The sequence below is a fragment of the Heterodontus francisci genome, chromosome 3 (assembly GCF_036365525.1).
Source record: "Heterodontus francisci isolate sHetFra1 chromosome 3, sHetFra1.hap1, whole genome shotgun sequence".
NCBI classification, from domain to species: domain Eukaryota; kingdom Metazoa; phylum Chordata; class Chondrichthyes; order Heterodontiformes; family Heterodontidae; genus Heterodontus; species Heterodontus francisci.
The window spans coordinates 98898303-98918693 of record NC_090373.1 but is presented as its reverse complement, the minus strand read 5'-3'; the positions used below and the strand labels follow the sequence as shown (position 1 = coordinate 98918693).

General features: G+C 41.6%; 1 protein-coding gene across 3 annotated transcripts in view; it reads right to left on the bottom strand.

Moving 5' to 3' along the window:
• The window catches only part of med23 (mediator complex subunit 23), a 130504-nt gene that overhangs the window by 47443 nt on the left and 62670 nt on the right, over positions 1–20391 (bottom strand). For all 3 annotated transcript variants that reach the window (XM_068025046.1, XM_068025047.1, XM_068025050.1), the window contains 3 exons: positions 11570–11775; positions 9051–9231; positions 7417–7587 (listed from right to left, as the gene is read on the bottom strand). In XM_068025046.1, coding sequence (XP_067881147.1) covers positions 7417–7587; positions 9051–9231; positions 11570–11775 — 558 coding nt within the window. The remainder of the gene's footprint in view (positions 1–7416; positions 7588–9050; positions 9232–11569; positions 11776–20391) is intronic.

Genomic DNA, 20391 nt, shown 5'->3' with positions numbered 1-20391 from the left:
CATCGAGCCTGCTCCGCCATTCAATACGATCAAGGCTGATCATTCACTTCAATGCCTTTTTCCCCATTCACTCCCTCCACCACCAATGCACTATATATACCTTCTACAACATGCACTGCAGCAACTTGCCAAGACTCCTTAGAAAGCACCTTCTGACCTGTGACTCTTACCAACGAGCAGAACAAGGGCAACATGCACGAGAACACCACCACCTGCAAGCTCCACTCCAAGTCACACACCATCGTGACTTGTAAATAGGTCACCTTCACTATCACTAGGTCAAGATCCTAGAACTTTCCCCCTATCAGCACTATGGGTATACCTACATTACATGGACTGCAGCAGTTCAAGAAGGCAGCTCACCACCACCTTCTCAAAGGAAATTAGGGATGGGCTATAAATGCTGGCCTTGCCCACATCAGAACAACAAATTTAAAAAATTCATCACAGAACTAAACTTCCAAATTTTTAGATTAAATTACCCTCCTAAAGGTGACCTTCAAGAATATGTTGAACCGTACAACTTGGAGACAGCAATGTGGGAATTTAGATGTTCTACTGCAACAATTTCATCTCTGTCAAAAGGCATCATCAGCATAGTGACAGGTGAATAAAGCTCTCGGGAGGAGGAGGCATAGAAGATGCAGCTATCAATGCATATCGGTTATTTTTAAGAATTATACTATGTGAAGAGAGTTGTAAGTATCCATGATTTACTTATTTAATTTGTTCCTTTCCAAATTGCTTTGCTAACTAAAGTGATTAAACCTTACTTTTTCTGATTACAACAATGATATTTTTAACTGAAAAAACATGTATAAGTTTACTGCTAATTTCACCCAATTTATTTGACCCAAAGGGGGGAAAAAACTCAAAAATCAGAGAAAGACAGACTTGCACATATATATATTATACATATAGCACCTTTCACAACTTCCCAAAGCACTTTGCACCCAATGAAGTACTTTTGAAGTTTATTTATTATTTAGAGATACAGCACTGAAACAGGCCCTTCGGCCCACCGAGTCTGTGCCGACCAACAACCACCCATTTATGCTAACCGTACAGTAATCCCATATTCCCTACCTACACTAGGGGCAATTTATAACAGCCAATTTACCTATCACCTGCAAGTCTTTGGATGTGGGAGGAAACCGGAGCACCCGGGGAAAACCCACGCAGACACAGGGAGAACTTGCAAACTCCGCACAGGCAGTACCCAGAATCGAACCCAGGTCCCTGGAGCTGTGAGGCTGCGGTGCTAACCACTGCGCCACTGAAGTGTAATGACTGTTCTAATGTTGGAAACACGGCAGCCAATTTACACCCAAAAGATGCATGTTTAACCAAAACAATTCAATCCCTGATGTTCCAACTCCAAACTATTATCAAATTTAATCTTGAGATTTGGCACAAATGATGGCTTAGCATACAATTAACGAAGTATGAAGCAGGGCGGCACAGTGGCAGAGTGGTTAGCACTGCAGCCTCACAGCTCCAGCAACCCAGGTTCGGTTCTGGGTACTATCTGTGCGGAGTTTGCAAGTTCTCCCTGTGATCGCATGGGTTTCCGCTGGGTGCTCCGGTTTCCTCCCACAGCCAAAGACTTGCAGGTGATAGGTAAATTGGCCATTGTAAATTGCCCCTAGTATAGGTACGTGGTAGGAGAATTGAGGGAAGGTGGGGATGTGGTAGGGAATATGGGATTAACGCAAGATTAGTATAAACGGGTGGTTCATGGTTGGCACAGACTCAGTGGGCCGAAGGGCCTGTTTCAGTGCTGTATCTCTCTCTCTCTCAGTATATTGATCCCAATATGTAACCAGTGGCATTTTTCTCTTTAGTTACCAAACTATTATATGAAACAAATCCATATACAAATGTATAAAGCTACCTATGTTTTGTATCTTGCACTCTTAGACTCATATTTTTCTGTACATTTTTCTTTGTATCTCTCTACAATTCTTTTCAATTTGTTAATTTTAGTTAAACATTTACTCTACTTACATACCATTCTGCTTAACATTGCATGATAAAAATCTACAGATATCAATCTGAAAGCAATACATAGTACCTTTATTTAAACAAGGTAAAGTACTAACAATTAGACCAAAACATTATGGGTGTAATTTTGACCACCATCGCTTGGGTAAACTGGGAAGCAAATCACTTAGCCATTATAGAACTCAACCGATATTCATTTCCATTGAAACTGATGGAAATTAAAATCAAGCAGACTCTATAACATGTTGGTAATCAGCTCTGCCTGTTCACCACCTAAGCAGTGAAGGTGAAAATGACCCACTAAGTGTTTTACTTACAAAATTGTTATCTGACAATATTACAGAAACAACTGGAATGAAGAAGCGGAGGGGGATTTTCATATTGCTTTGCCTAGTTGTATTGGATAACATGGAAGCAGCATACAGTAGAAACTGGGCATTATGGATCACATACCCTTAAGAGTGGTTCCCATTTACATAGAGTGATAAAGAGTTTTACAGCACAGAAACAGGTCCTTCGGTCCAACTCGCCTGCGCCGACCATCAAGCACCCGTCCGATCTAATCCCATTTTCCTGCACTTGACCCATAGCCTTGTACGCTCTGGCGTTTCAAGTGCTCATCTAAATACTTCTTAAATGTTGTGAGGGTTCCTGCCTCAACCACCTTTTCAGGCAGTGTGTTCCAGATCCCAACCACCCTCTGGGTGAAATTTGTTTTTCCTCAAATCCCCTCTAAACCTCCTGCCCCTTACCTTAAATCTATGCCCCCTGGTTATTGACCCCTCCGCTAAGGGAAAAAGTTTCTTCCTATCTATCCTATCAATGCCCCTCATAATTTTGTATACCTCAATCAGGTCCCCCTCAACCTTCTCCGCTCTAAGGAAAACAACCCTAGCCTATCTAGTCTCTCTTCATAATTGAAATGCTCCAGCCCAGGCAACCCCAATCCTGGTGAATCTCCCCTGCACCCTCTCCAGTGCAATCACATCCTTCCTATAGTGTGGTGACCAGAAATGTACACTGTACTCCAGCTGTGGCCTAACCAGTGTTTTATACAGCACTAACATAACCTCCCTGCTCTTACATTCTATGCCTCGGCTAATAAAAGCAAGTATCCCGTATGACTTCCTAACCACCTTACCTACTTGTGCTGTTTATCTAGCTTGCCTTGTTAGTCCTCCCAAAGTGCATCACCTCACACTTCTCAGGATTAAATTCCATCTGCCACTGTTCCGCCCATCTTACCAGCCCAACTATATCATCCTGTAATCTAAGGCTTTCCTCCTCACTATTTACGACACCAATTTTCGTGTCGCCTGTGAACTTACTAATCATACCTCCTATATTCACGCCTAAATTATTAATGTACACTACAAACAGTAAGGGTCCCAGCACCAATCTCTACGGTACCCTACTTTTTACAGGCCTCCATTCGCAAAAACAACCCTCGACCATCACCCTCTGCCTCCTTCCACTAAGCCAATTTTGGATCCAATTTGCCAAATTACCCTGGATCCCATAGGCTCTTACCTTCTTACCCGATCTCCCACGTGGGACTTTATCAAAAGCCTTACTGAACTCCACGTAAACTACATCAACTGCTTTACCCTCATCTACACATCGAGTCACCTCCTCGAAAAATTCAATCAAATTGGTTAGACACGATCTCCCCCTGACAAGGCCATGCTGACTATCCCTGATTAATCCCTGCCTCTCCAAGTGGAAATTAATCCTGTCTCTCAAAACCTTTTCCAATAATTTCCCTACCACTGATGTTAGACTCACAGGCCTATAATTATCTGGTTTATCCCTGCTACTCTTCTTGAATAATGGTACCACATTTGCTGTCCTTCAGTCCTCTGGTACCTCTCCTGTGGCCAGAGAGGATTTGAAAATTTGTGTCAGAGCCCCTGCTATCTCCTCCTTTGCCTCACATAGCAGCCTGGGATACATTTCCTCTGGGCCTGGGGATTTATCCACCTTTAAACCTCCTAATACAGCTAATACTTCCTCCTTTTCAATGCTAATTTGATCACTTATATCACAATCCCCCTCCCTGATCACTACACCTACATCATCCCTCTCCATAGTGAACACAGATGAAAAGTAATCATTCAAAACCTCACCTGTGTCCTCCGGCTCCAGATTGCCTCTTTGATCCCTAATAGGCCCCACTTTTTCCCTGGTTATCCTTTTGCCCTTAACATACTTATAAAATGCCTTGGGATTTTTCTTTATCTTGTCTGCCAGAGATTTTTCATGCCCATACTCCTCTAGGGCCTCCGCTGTTTTCAGTGCTCTGAATCTGCCATAAGCCTCCTTTATTTTCCTTATCCAAACCTCTACATCCCTTGACATCCAGGGTTCCCTTGACTTGTTGGTCCTACTCTTCACCTTTACGGGAACATGTTGGACTTGAACCCTCACTATTTCCTTTCTGAATGACTCCCACTCCTATCTTTCCTAAAAGAAGCTGCTCCCAGTTCACTTTGGCCAGCTCCTGTTTTATCATATTGAAATCTGCCTTCCCCCAATTCAGTACTTTTACTTCCAGTCCCTCTATGTCCTTTTCCATAACTACCTTAAATCTTACAGAGTTATGGTCACTATCCCAGAAATGCTCCCCCACTGCCACTTCTACCACTTGCCCAGCTTCATTCCCTAGGATTAAATCCAGTACCGCTCCAATTCCTGTAGGACTCTGAATGTGCTGGTTCAAAAAGCTCTCCTGTATGCACTTGAAGAATTCCGCCCCCTTTAAGCCTTTTGCACTAATACTATCCCCTCTAATATAGGGGAAGTTGAAATCCCCTACTATTATTACCCCTCTCCCAGATTTGCCAACACATCTGCTCCTCTATCTCTCCCTGATTGTTTGGAGGCCTGTAGTACATTCCCAGCCAAGTGATTACCCCCTTTTTGTTTTTAAGTTCTACCCATATCGTCTCATTTGAGGAACCTTCTAAGATATCATCCCTCCTTACTGCAGTACTTGACTCGTTAATCAACAGTGCAATGCCACGTCCTCTTTTACCCCCTCCCCTATCACGTCTAAAGATTCTATACCCTGGGATATTAAGCTGCCAGTCCTGCCCTTCCCTCAACCATGTCTCAGTGATAGCAATAGTATCATATTCCCACGTGTTAATCAACGCCCTGAATTCATCTGCCTTACTAGCAAGACTCCTTGCATTAAAATAGATACAATCCAGCCTTGCATTATTTGCTTGAGCCTTAACAGGTCTACATTTACTCTGCCCCCCAGACTGACTTAGCTTCTCTTCTATATTTGACTGTACAACACCTCCTACTGTACTTCCACTTTGCATCCCATCCCCCTGCCAAATTAGTTTAAACCCCCCCCCGTCCCCTCCCCCCAACAGCACCAGCAAACCACCCAACAAGGTTGTTGGTCCCGTTCCGGTTCAGGTGCAACCTGTCCAACTTATACAGATCCCAACTTTGCCAGAAACAGGCCCAGTGATCCACCTGCACCATCTCTTCAGCCATGCATTCATCTGCTCTAACCTCCTATTCATATACTCACTGGCCTGTGGCACCGGAAGAAACCCAGAGATCACAACCTTTGAGGTCCTACTTTTTAATCTGCCACCTAGCTCCCTAAATTCTTTTTGCAGGATCTCATCCCTCTTTCTACCTATGTCATTGGCACCAATATGTACCATGACCTCCAGCTGTGCACCTCACCCTCCAGAATACTCTGTAACCGCCCAGTGATATCCATGACCCTTGCACCAGGGAGGCAACAGAAATGCCTATCTGTTCCTCTAACCATAGAATCCCCTCCCACTATTGCCCTCTTGTCCCTTTTTCTCCATCCCAACACAGCTGAGTCACCCATGATATTCCGGTTATGACTCTCGGTGCATTCTTCAGAGGAACCTTCTTTTCCATCGGTACTCAGAACTGAATACCGATTAGAAAGTGGGATGTTAACTTTACTTAAGTTAATGGATGAAAAATCAGTCAGACTCTCATGGAGGTGCGATCCTCTCCACCTGACTTTCCCTTAGGCTCTGCTCCTGGGTGTCTAATATGCTCAGATGGAGGTATGGGGAAACTTGCCTCATGTATTGCTGTCACCAGGTACTCTGGCAGCAAAATAAAGTAACAGGTCCAACAGTGTACAAAAATAACAGTGGATTAATAATTTAACAAAAAGACTTTTCTTGTCCTATTTCACGCTCAGTACATTTTAAGGAACCAAGATCCAAAGGTTAATTAACTTTGTCTTTACATAATTTTTGTCGTTATAACTTTGAAATAAATATATTTCTTCCTCCAGTGAATGATAAAAATGAACAACCTTTCTGCAGTACGAAACTTTTTTTAAAAATTCATTCATGGGATGTGGGCGTCGTTGGCCAGGCCAGCATTTATTGCCCATCCCTAATTGCCCTTGAGAAGGTGGTGGTGAGCTGCCTTCTTGAACCGCTGCAGTCCATGTGGGGTAGGTACACCCACAGTGCTGTTAGGGAGTTCCAGTATTTTGACCCAGCGACAGTGAAGGAACAGCGGTATAGTTCCAAGTCAGGATGGTGTGTGACTTGGAGGGGAATTTGCAGGTGGTGGTGGTGGTGTTCCCATGTATTTGTTGCCCTTGTCCTTCTAGTTGGTAGAGGTCGCGCGTTTGGAAGATGCTGTCTAAGGAGCCTTGGTGCATTGCTGCAGTGCATCCCAATTCATTTCAAATGATTTCAATTTAGTGCTGTATACTGGAACAAGGCTATACATGCCCTAAATCATTAGCACAACATTTAAAAGGGAACCAAGACCCAAAGGTTAATTAACTTTGTCATTAAATAATTTTTGTCATTATAACTTTGTCATAAATATACATGTACTGACATACATGTACCCAAAAAATAACATTTGGAAAATAGTATGAGACTCCCTTTGGCTGGAGGTGTATGGTACTAAACTTTTTACAAAAATTGTATTTTTAGACTCACATGGACTCCAAAATGCAAACAGAAACATTATTCTCATTGGAAATCCTACAGGAATTTCATTATCAGATTGTATTTGAAAGAATCTATTTACCTACAGCAGTACAACTACACAATCCATTTAACACACAGTAATAAATGCCTTTCAAATGGCGAGGTTTTAGAAAGCAAATGGCTTAATTTTTAAAGAATGATTAAATTAAAAGTTTAAAAGATGCTACATTTTGTGTGTGTCAAGGCTATGAAGTCTTGTATACATGAAGTGCTCAGTGTGAACCAATACTGATGAACAAAATACATGAAAAACTACTCTCAAATAGAAATGGAAAATGTACACCACGGATTTCCCACTGATATTTACTTAATCTACAAAACCCTGCATCAATAATTTAGTTTTATATGTGACATAAAAGACAGGAGATGTCCAGTGGCAGTCACTCACCTTGTGGTAGTTCATGTGTTTTGTGTGCCAGTCACTCTGTAGCCAATGCTCTGGGGAGTTTTCCTTCACAAAGTCACTCACGCGGTTTCTGAAATCATTTGGTTTCAACAGCAGTAGCTGAATAATGAAGTAACAGACTTGGGCCTCATTTCCCTCATGACTTCGCAAGGCCTACATTTAAAAATAAAATCCAAACTTCCATTACAATAGAGGTTTTTGAAGGTCATTGCTAACAAGGCAGTCAATTTTCTTCTATACAATAGACTGGAGGTGGGGGAAGGGCGACAGAAGGCAGGCTAAATATCTATAATTTGGAGGAATTCAGGGGCTGGATACTTTGCTGTGCCCCACACATTTAACAACTACAGCCTAACCTTTGCAGTAGTTAACGTTGGCAAAACTTTCAGCATTTGCTGCCATTACTCCACTGAAACTGAAAGAACTGCAGGACTCCCCGCACATATGCAGAACAAGGCGGAAATCCAGAAGTTGCTGTCAGTGAATTGTACCCTTGAGGGGTATTAAGGCACCACCTCCCAGAGTGCAATCCTAAGCAATCAGTGAAGTGATGAAAACTTCCACTTTCACGCCATTAGTCTCACCGCAAAAACCCTTGAAAAAGTTACATCTTGTTGAATGAGGTATAACTGTTTTTTTTTAACAGCATACTAACTTCATAATTACTGTTCAATACCCTTACTGGCCCTGAAAAGCTAATTTTAAATTTGTAGAATGCCAAATTTCTCCATTACGATAAAAAAAATTCCACAGTTTAAAATATTTTTCAAATTTGTCAATAATTTTATCTTCTACCTTAATGCATAATCAACCATTTATTTTGCTATCTGAAAATTTAAATTAAAAGTGAAGGGATTCAGTGGTTTCAACTTTCTGCTTTGCTGTTTGTGAGGATACATCAATACAATTGGCTGCATACCCTGTTTGCTGTCATCACTGCTGTTGCATGCCGGGGATCCCCTTGACTTGGCACCAGATTTTAAATGCCTATGGGAAAGGAGAAACCTACAATGCAGCTGTCACTAGATCTTGGTAGCAGCTTTCTTCGAGGTCAGCAATAATTGCCGTTGCTTCTCGACTAACTGCAAAATCTAGACCAACTATATTTTACTTTGGCAGGGAGGGGAGAATCAAGTAGAGCAGAACTACTGACACAAGAGGAGAGAAATCCTGCCCATCAGTTACAATATCAGCATAGCAACCCAGTTTTACAAGGAATTATGCGTAATTCACTTTGAAATCTGCCAAAAGATTTCTTAATAGTTAGTTGTGCCGGTGGACACGAAGACAATCAGGACAACCACAGGTTCTAAATCCCAACCCAGCTCAGCACAGATTTATTAATTCTTGTTGGATCTTATTTGGGAGGGCTCAAAATGGGTATCAAAAATAGAAAGAAATTTCAGTGCTTACTTTGAGGAACATTAATATCACAAAAGCTATGATTAAGGTATATACTGAAAAAGTGAACATTATTGAATTTAAGTTACAATATTTTAGTGCCTCACAATCAAACCTTTTTGGTCGGAAATATCGACCATGCTGCATAACATATTTCCATTCTTAAAACACTTTTTAAATACCATTAAAAAGGAATAACAGTGTACTTCACTTACCAGGCACAATATCAACCTGTCTAAGGTGACAATGTTATATTTCCACACCATGTCGTTGAGGATCTCTATGCATTTATTCAGTTGCTGTCCTCCAGCAGAGGTTGAGAACTCATAGACAAGGAAGTCAGCGAATGTTCGAACGTGAGCTACCAAAGCCCTAGCTCCTATTCTCTCCAACACTCTGCAGTCAAGAGAACAGTACAGATCTCTTTTCAAAAGGATATAATTTACAGAAAAATAATGTAACAGAGTAACATGGTTATAAATACACAAACAAAAATATTATTTGGGAAGCAGTAGAACACAGAAATTGGCATTTTATGAACATTTACTTTATTTTGAATGTGTTGCTGACATATTTTGCCATAACAAATAATTGAAATAAATACATTTTCACTGGTGCAATCTTAATGGAAAAACAACATTACAAAGCAAGTTTAATTCATTTAACTGACTATGAAAAATAGCAGAAATACTTATTGAAAGTTATTTTTCATCAGTTGAAAACTGACAACTGTTATAAACAGCATCTCACTACCATACATATAAGTACTGCAGGTCTATCTCCTGTAGCACTGCACACTGAAATTAATTGTAGTCTTCAGGTGAAGTGCAATTACAGGGCGGAAGATAATCTACTATAATAAGACGCAGTTTCTGTCAGTCCACATTTTTCTGATTAGTCGGTGTGTTGAACTGGTGGGCAGAGCCAGCACTCAGTTTATCAGCCTCATTTTCGACTGCGAGGGAGGTGAATTGTGCAAATGAGAACTTTTATGGCATTTAGATTTGGCTCCAAACGAGAGATCACATCGACAGTGAATGTGTTCAACGTTTTCACACATACAGAGAGAGTGTACACACTCAGAAGGCTATAATATAAAATGAGAGTCTGAGGTAAAATTTAATCAATGTAATATCAAATAGGGAGACACTACGGTTAAATATAGCCAATATAATCTAAAAGAGAGATAGAGGTAAAATATAATATGTAAAAGAGAAAAAATAGGGATTGTAGACAGAGACCCACTTTTTCAATGGGACAACTTCTGTTGGGTTTGGTTCCTGGAGTGTTTTGTTAGGTCCGGTGAAGTTTTGCAATTGTGGGCTGACAGTTGGTTGATTTTGTTGTGACAAAGTACAGCGTGTATTGAGTAAGAGTTTTTTTGATTGATTCAATACAAGGCACCTGGTGAATGGGGAGGACACATCTTTGGTGGGTGGTGCCTGGCGCACAGAGGCACGGGGGGGGGGGGAGGAGACTAAGGTGATTGGTACGGGAAAGTTTTGGAGACAGATTGGGATAGAACAGGTTTGACATCATGGAATTTAAAGAAAAAAAAGAGAATGAGGCAAGATATAATCAGTATAATGCAAAATTGAGAGACTCTGAGGTGAAATGTAATCAGTAGAATTTAAAAAAGAGACTGAGGTAAAATAGAATATAGAAGAGAGAAGGACTGAGGTGCAAATGAAAACTTTTTTTGGCATTTAGATTTGGCTCCAAACACGAGATCAGGTGAGTTTAGTACATACTTACGAGACTGTAATATAAAATTGAGAGAGACTGAGATAAAAATTTAAATCAATACAATATCAAAGAAAGAGAGACTGTGGTTAAATATAGCCAACACAATATAAAAGAGAGAGAGACTGAGGTAAAATATATTAAATAGAGACACACGGAGGTAAAGTATACTCAATGTAATATAAAGAATGACCAGAAATCCTGTATCTAAAGATTTCAGATTTCTAGCATCTGCAGTATTTTGCTTTTGTATTACTGTATTTAATGAAGCTCTGTTGCAAGATTCTAATTTCACCACAAATGCTTTGTGGATCTCTGCTAGTTGGACATAATTCAGTCCTTATTTTAAAGTGAGACATTCTGTCCTTATTTTTATATTACCATTATAAATTCCTACACCCATATTTATGAGAAGCTGCTCAGGTGAATTTGTCACACTATAATTACAACCTCCCGTTGAATTAGCTGCATCTTGTTAGATATGTTAACTAAATATTGTGCTTTAAAAAAATGCAATTTAAGTCTTGTGCACAAAGAATTGCAAGGACCATATTCAAGTGCCACTGCAACATCCTATAAAGGAGGGAACATATTGGTGCACAAACACTCAGCCACACAATGGCAGGTTGTGCGTTTGTACTTGATCACTTTTCAGTATATGAGTGGCAAGAATTCTTCCCCAAAGGAAGTCAAAAAAACAACAGCTAAGATGACAATTAAAATCTCACACAGTAACACTGACAAAGTCCTTGGAATGATTCTGTTCTCTCAGTTAAGAGAATGTTCCATGGCATGGTGGGGGAGGAAAGTCAAAGTTTTTTCTTTAATTCAATAAATGAAATGGCAGCCAATCACCTCCATGCTGTTATTTGGATGATCTGCATCAGGGCTACTCTGCAGGGCATAGTTCAAACATGCAGACAGTGCTGCTAATTTTTAATACTTCTCCATTAAATTCAGAATAACAAATCTCTTATCTTAAGGTGTTCACCTGTAGCCAATCTGATTAATGTGATCTGTCTCCAACAACATTTTCCACAGCAGACAGAGGAAGAGTGGTGGAGATCCCTGCATGGAGAAGTGAGTGATGATATCGTTCTCATTGGTCATGGACTTCCATTTCCTGTATTCTTCTTCCACGTTCTTCTTTAAATTGAATCGACTTTCCTGAGGCACATTGTTCTGCTTGAAAAAGGCCTAAAGGTAGATAAAATATTAAGCAAGTGCACAAAGGAATGTAATTTTAAATGTATATATGAAACTAAGATAAAATAAAATTATGGTTGTCTAATTTTTTTGGAATTTGAACATTAAACTACTCAATTCAGACCATGTAATCTAGTTGAACTATTTCAGATTTCAACTTGCTAGTGAATTAAAATCTGCTAATATTTCTGCTCCAACTTTTAAAACAATGTTATTAATGTAATTTCCCCTCTTGCTTTGTGTTTACTTCCAAATAAAACTTCAGACACTACTCCCCAGACTGTTATCTTGAGTAGATATGGAAATAGAACCTAAAATGACTTGCCCTGTGGTTGCATTCACTTTTCTTTCTGGGCAGCATTGATAATCCATATACTGGTATATTTTTATAACATGTTGAAGAATCCAATCACTGTTTTAATAATCCATTTTACAACCAGATTAACTTAATGTGAATTAAAGAAGTTAGGACACAGGAATACTTTCTTCATAAAAGAGTAAAATGAAGACGAGAATGAACTGCAGCAAACAAACTGAAAACAGATGCACTCTTTGGGGATGGTTTTAGTTTAGAGATACAGCACTGAAACAGGCCCTTCGGCCCACCGAGTCTGTGCCGACCATCAACCACCCATTTATACTAATCCTACACTAATCCCATATTCCTACCATATCCCCACCTGTCTCTATGGTGTTGTACTACTACTTGTATAGTGCCTCGAATGTAATGAAACATCCCAAGGTGCTTCACACGAGTATTATAAAGCAAGATTTGACACTGAGCCAATAAGGTGACAGTAGGGCAAATGGCCAAAAGCCTGGTCAAAGAGGATCTTAAAGGAGGAAAGAGAGGTGGAGAGATTTAGGGACGGCATTCCAGAGCTTTATGCCGAGGCAGCTGAAGGCACGGCCACCTAGGGTGTGGCAATTAAAATCAAAAATGCTCAAGAGTCCAGATTTAGGACAGCAGTTATCTCAAAGTGTTGTGAGGCTGAGGACATTACAGAGCTAGTGAGGGGCGAAGCCATGGAGGGAGCTGAAAACAAAAATTAGCATTTTAACATTGCTTAACCGGGAACCAATAAAAAGAAATCAAGACTTGCATTGATATAGTGCTTTTCACAACAATCGAACATCTTGGAGTGCTTTATAGCACATGAAGTAATTTTGAAGCACAGTCGCTGTTGCAATGTAGAAAACACAGCAGCCACTTCGCATGCAGCAAGCTCTCACTAACAGCAATGTGATAATGACCAGATAATCAGTTTTTTGTGATGTTGATTAAGTGATAAGTATTGGCCAGGACATCAGGGTTAACTCCCCTGCTCTTCTACGACATAGTGCCATGGGATCTTTGACGTCCACCCGACAGCATAGAAGGAGCCTCAGTTTCATCCAAAAGATGGCACACCTCCAACAGTGCAGCATTCTCTCAGACTGCTATGTCGTGTCAAACTTGATTTTTGTGCTCAAGTACTGGAGTGGGACTTAAACCTGGTACCTTGTGGATCTGAGGCAACAGTGCTCCCAACTGAGCCATGGCTGACAATGTGGGTCAGCGAGCACAGGCATAATGGATGAACAGACTTGATGTGAGCAAGGACACGACCAGAGTTTTGGACAACCTAAAATGGAGGTGAGGACGTGGGAGGTTGGCCAGGTTGGAATGGTAAAGTCTAGAGGTAACAATGGCATAGATGAGGGTTTCAGCAACTGAGCTGAAGCAGGGGCAGAGTCAGGTGATGTTAAGGAGGTGGAAATAAGCAGTCTTAGTGATATGCAGTTGGAACGTCATCTCAGGGTCAAATATGACATCAAGGTTGCAAACAGTCTGCTTCAGCCTCAGAAAGCTGCCAGGGAGAGGGATGGAGTTGGTAGCTAGGGAATGCGGTTTGCAGCAGGGACTTACGATGATGCCTTCGGTCTTCCCAATACTTAATTTGAGGAAATTTTTGCTCATCCAGTACTGGATGTCAGACAAGCAGTCAGATAATTTAGCGACAGTACATGAGATGAGAGAGGTTGCGATCAGGTACAGCTGCGTGTCGCAGCATATGTTGCTAAAACTGACAGTTTAAGATGATGCCATCCTACATAACCTATATCAAAATGCATCAGCATTAAAGATATTGGGTTACTACAACCAACTTCTGAACTGTATATCATTGCATCAAGGACTACTCACAAAGTAGTAAGACTGATTTTGAAACCATTACAGAAAGTATGTGCTTCACAGCTACTTGCCTTGCACTACTGATACCTTTCAATAAAACTATATTAGAAAACATGGATTATCCCTATGTTATTGCAATATCTTGCTGAATCCTGTATAGTTTAATTACTAAAGGCAAACAACTGTTTTCCTAAGGTATCTGAACATGTTGCCTTCCAGATTTATACCCAGCTGTCCTGCATCGCTGTTTGAATCTATCCAATCAGGCTTTCCTTCAACATCCATCACCAAAATAACCCAAAATCACAAACAACATTCAGTGTGACGGCATCACATTTACAGATTTTTGACTATTTGACCTGTGAGGGCATTTTAGGTAAATTACATCAAGATGTTCATATTAAGTTAAATTCCACACATAAAGGGCTAAATCTGCTGCATACAAAAACTAGATCCAGATGAACCAGCTGGAGAAGTACTGCTTCCCACATACTACTGCTAGAGACAATACAGGTTCATTAAGACATTGCAGTAAACATTTACTCAATGTCAGAAAATGCTAGAAAACACTCAGATGAGGCTTGCCAAGTCTTTACCAGCATTTTCTGCTTTTAATTTAGGTTTCCAGCATTCAGAGTTTTTTGTTTTTGTTCATTCATACTATACTGGAGTGCCTTCAAGGGGTGATAGTAGTTTGCTTAACAGTTCAAATGGCCAATTCCCAGACATGGTGAGCTGGGGGAGGATTAGAGGTTAAGCCTTTGGTTTCCGGTCCAGGGAAGGAAAAATCTGCAGAATCTAGAAAGTCAGAATTAGAACTCCCTTAAGTTTAGTGCTGATCAGTCTCTGAGAATTGCTACTCAGTAAAGTAAATTTAGCTTACTAATAGGGATAGTTTGGAATTCTTTGTTATTTTCTATGTTACAAAAGCATTATGAAATAATTGAGGTACATTTCCATGCCAGCCCCACTGATATACTTGTCCTCTTTAGTCCGCCCCTTTCCCAGCCCTGCCCCAACCAGATTATCTCCCTATACTTTAACCTTGCTTGGCCTAAAGATAGGACGTGGTCTTGACTGCCTGCATGCAATTCTGTGGGAAATCAACAAGTGTGTAAAATAAACTGTTTTGCTGTTTCACAATTTCTCTTGGCTCACTAACACTGCATGAATCTGCCTTCCTGAAAATAGAAGATCGCACATGGGGATATATGTGAGATTACAGTAGTCAGTTCACAAAATGGAACATTTCATTGTTACATCAGATCACACAAATACAAAAGCAAAATACTGTGGATGCTGGATATCTGAAATAAAAAGTGAAAAGGCTGGTAATACTCAGCAGATCAGGCAGCATATATTTATACAGAAACAAAGTTTAAGGTTTCAGGTCGATGTTGGGGAATAAGCCCGGCCAAGTGGTCGAAGTCTCAGTAGGGGAGCATTTCGGGAACAGTGACCATAATTCCGTAAGTTTTAAGGTATTTGGGGATAAGGATAAGAGTAGTCCTCGGGTGAAGGTGCTAAATTGGGGGAAGGCTAATTATAACAATATTAGGCAGGAACTGAAGAATATAGATTGGGGGCAGCTGTTTGAGGGTAAATCAACATCTGACATGTGGGAGTCTTTCAAACGTCAGTTGATTAGAATCCAGGACCGGCATGTTCCTGTGAGGAAGAAGGATAAGTTTGGCAAGTTTCGGGAACCTTGGATAACAAGGGATATTGTGAGCCGAGTCAAAAAGAAAAAGGAAGCATTCATAAGGGCTAGAAGGCTGGGAATGGACAAAGCCCATGAGGAATATAAAGAAAGTAGGAAGGAACTTAAGCAAGGAGTCAGGAGGGCTAAAAGGGGTGATGAAAAGTCATTGGCAAACAGGATTAAGGAGAATCCCACGGCTTTTTATACATATATAAAGAGCAAGAGGGTAACCAGGGAAAGGGTGGCCCACTCAAGGACAGAGGAGGGAATCTATGTGTGGAGCCAGAGGAAATGGGTAAGGTACTAAATGAGTACTTTGCATCAGTATTCACCAAAGAGAAGGACTTGGTGGATGATGAGTCTAGGGAACGGAGTGTAGATAGGCTGGGTCATGTCATTATTAAAAAGGAGGTGGTGTTGGGCGTCTTGCAAAGCATTAAGGTAGATGAGTCCCCAGGGCCTGATGGGATCTACCCCAGAATACTAAGGGAGGCAAGGGAAGAAATTGCTGGGGCCTTGACAGAAATCTTGGTATCCTCATTGGCTACAGGTGAGGTCCCAGAGGACTGGAGAATAGCCAATGTTGCTCCTTTGTTTAAGAAGAGTAGCAAGGATAATCCAGGAAATTATACGCCGGGGAGCCTTACGTCAGTGGTAGGGAAATTATTAGAGAGGATCCTTCGCGACAGGATTTACTCCCATTTGGAAACAAATGAACTTATTAGCGAGAGGCAGCATGGCTTTGTGAAGGGGAGGTCGTGTCTCACTAACTTGATTGAGTTTTTTGAGGAAGTGACGAAGATGATTGATGAAGGAAGAACAGTGGATATTGTCTATATGGACTTCAGTAAAGCTTTTGACAAGGTCCCTCATGGCAGACTGGTACAAAAGGTGAAGTCACACGGGATCAGAGGTGAGCTGACAAGATGGATACAGAACTAGCTCGGTCATAGAAGACAGAGAGTAGCAGTGGATGGGTGCTTTTCTGAATGGAGGGCTGTGACTAGTGGTGTTCCGCAGGGATCAGTGCTGGGACCTTTGCTGTTTGTAGTATATATAAATGATTTGGAGGAAAATGTAGCTGGTCTGATTAGTAAGTTTGCGGACGACACAAAGGTTGGTGGAGTTGCGGATAGTGATGAGGATTGTCAGAGGATACAGATCTCTTGGAGACTTGGGTGGAGAAATGGCAGATGGAGTTTAATCCAGACAAATGTGAGGTAATGCATTTTGAAGATCTAATGCAGGTGGGAAGAATACAGTAAATGGCAGAACCCTTAGGAGTACTGACAGGCAGAGAGATCTGGACGTACAGGTCCACAGGTCACTGAAAGTGGCAACACATGTGGATAAGGTAGTCAAGAAGGCATATGGCATGCTTGCCTTCATCGGTCGGGGCATAGAGTATGAAAATTTGCAAGTCATGCTGCAGCTGTACAGAACTTTAGTTAGGCCACACTTAAAATATTGTGTGCAATTCTGGTTGCCACACTACCAGAAGGACGTGGAGGCTTTGGAGAGGGTACAGAAGAGGTTTACCAGGATGTTGCCTGGTCTGGAGGGCATTAGTTATGAGGAGAGGTTGGATAAACTCGGATTGTTTTCACTGGAACGACAGAGGTGGAGGGGCAACATGATAGAGGTTGACAAAGTTATGAGTGGCAAGGACAGAGTGGATAGTCAGAAGCTTTTTCTCAGGGTGGAAGAGTCAGTTACTTGGGGACATAGGTTTAAGGTGCGAGGGGAAAGGTTTAGAGGGGATGTGCGAGGCAAGTTCTTTACACAGAGGGTGGTGAGTGCCTGGAACTTGCTGCTGGGGGAGGTGGTGGAAGCAGGTACGATATCGACATTTAAGAGACATCTTGACAAATACATGAATAGGATGGGAATAGAGGGATACGGTCCCCGGAAGTGCAGAAGGTTTTAGTTTAGACAAGCATCAAGATCAGCACAGGCTTGGAGGGCCAAATGGCCTGTTCCTGTGCTGTACTGTTCTTTGTTGTTTTGTTCTGATGAAAAGGTCATTGACCTGAAAGGTTAACTCTGTTTCTCTCTTCCCAGATGTCGCCTGGCCTGCTGAGCATTCCCAGCATTTTCTGCTTTTACATCAGATCTCAGTACAATAAAGCTAAATTTCTGATCATAGAAGATGGGAGATCTGCTTATGGGAGAGACCTGCGATTTCATCTGGAGAGTATCACATTCAAACCTAAAACCTGCAACAGATTATGACTATGATGCATATGTCTCATGGCCTCTCTGCAGCCAATGACGTGGTCCACATGCCTCCTTCAATAGCTCCCCTCTACTGCATTCTCTTTTCAAATTTACTTATCCCATTTTTGTTAAAGCATCCCCAGCAATGTATTCTCTTCCCACCCCAGTGCCATTAGCTATGGTGTTTCCCCAAGGATTCTTCCTAGGCACCCACCTATTCCTCATTTACATGCTGCCTCCTGACTACATCATCTGAAGACATGGAGCAAGTTTCCATTTTTACAGTAATGACAGTCAACTCTACCTCTTCATCTGTCTCAACCCCATCCACTGTCTCCATACTGTCACAGACCGCTTATTCAAAATCCAGTCTTGGATGAGCCTTAATTTCCTCCAGCTGAACACTGGTAAGATTGAAGCGATTATCTTCAGTCACTGCCAGAAACTCCATACCATTCTCACCAACTCTATCTCCTCCTCAGGCATGGTCTTAGGCTTAACTAGACTACTTGCAACCTTAGCATCCTGTTCAATTCCAAACTGAGTTTCCGATTCTACATGCCCTCCATCACAAACATTTCCAATCTCCTCAGTCCATCTGCTGCAGAAACCCTCATTCATACCTTTGTCACATCGGAACAAAGGGAATAGGAGGAGGAGTAGGCCATTCAGCCCGCCAAGTCTGCTGCGCCATTCAACTAAATCATGGTTGATCTTCTACCTTAACGCCATTTTCCCGCACTATCCCCATATCCCTTGATGTCGTTAATTTCTGGAAATCTAGCGATCTCAGTCTCGAACACACTCAACGACTGAGCCTCGACAGCCCTCTGGAGTAGAGAATTTCAAAGATTCACCACCGTCTGTGTGAAGAAATTCCTCAATTCCTCATCTCAGTCCTAAACGGCCTATCCCTTATTCTGAGACAGTTTCCCCTTTTTCTAGGTCCCCCCCACCCCCCCTGCAGCCAGGGGAAACATCCTTCCTGTATCTACCCTGTTGAGCCCTGGAAGTTTTGTATGTTTCAATGAGATCACCTCTTATTCTTCTAAACTCTAGAGAATAAAGACCCAGTCTCCTCAATTTCTCCTCATAGGACAATCCCGCCATCCCAGGGATCAGTCTGGTGAACCTTCGTTGCACTCTGTACACAATACTCCGGGTGCAGCCCCACCAAGGCTCTATACAATTGCAGCAAGACTTCTTTACTCCTGTACTCAAATCCTCTTACAATAAAGGCCAACATACCATTTGCCTTCCTAATTGCTTGCTGCACCTGCATGTTAGCTTTCAGTGACTTACTGACAAGGACACCCATGGACATCAACACTTCCCAATCTCTCACCATTTAAGAAATACTCTGTATTTCTGTTTTTACTACCAAAGTGGAGAACTTCACATTTTTCCACATTATATTCCATCTGCCATGTCCTCGCCCATTCACTTAGCCTGTCTAAACCCCCTTGAAGCCTCTTTGCATCCTCTTCACAACTCGCATTCCCACCTAGTTTTGTGCCATCGGTAAATATTACATTTGGTCCCCACATCCAAATCAATGATATAAATTGTGAATACCTGGGGCCCGAGCACTGATCCTTGTGGTACCCTACTAGTCACAGCCTGCCAACCTGAGAATGACCCAATTATTCCTACTCTCTGTTTTCTGTCCATTAACCAATTCTCAATCCATGCCAGTATGTTACGCCCAATCCCATGCGCTCTAATTTGTTTACTAATCTCTTGTGTGGAAATCTATCGAAAGCCTTCTAAAGATCCAAATATTCTATTATTAACTATTCTTCTCGTTACATCCTCAAAAAACTCCAACAGGTTTGCAAACATGATTTCCATTTCATAAATCCATGTTGACTCTGCCCCATCCTACCATTATTTTCGAAGTGCCCAGTTATCACATCCTTTATAATAGATTCTAGCATTTTCCCTACCACTGACGTTATGCCAACAAGTTTGTAGTTCCCCATTTTCTCTTTCCCTCCTTTCTTTCACCTCCAGACTTCAATGCTTTCCTGGCTTGTCTCTCCTCCTCCAAAAGCATCAGCTCATCCAAAACTCTGCTGGCCAAATCCTATTCTTGAGCAAATCCAGTTCATTCATCAGTCTTGTTTTCATTCATTTGTGTTGATTCCCAGTCCTTCAGCATCTCAAATTTTAAATTCTCTTCTTCTAAATTCCTTCACAGCTTGTCCCTCCCTGCCTCTGTACCCTGCCAAATTCTTGATTTCTCTGACCCCTTGTGAACATCCCTTTCTCTTTGCTCTAGCACTGACCTTCAACCACCTTGGCCTTACTGCAGTTCTCCAACTAAATCCCACCATCTACTTTCTCCTCCTTTAAATCCATCCCTTTAGCCAAGTTCTTGGTTACTGTTACAGTTTGGGATTTTTCCACAAAAACGACCCAGGCAAGAGCAGTTGCTCTTAATATGCACTTTCAGCAGTGATTGGAACTGCCTGAGGGAGCCATCCTGAACTGTCACTCCATTACAAGTAAGAGA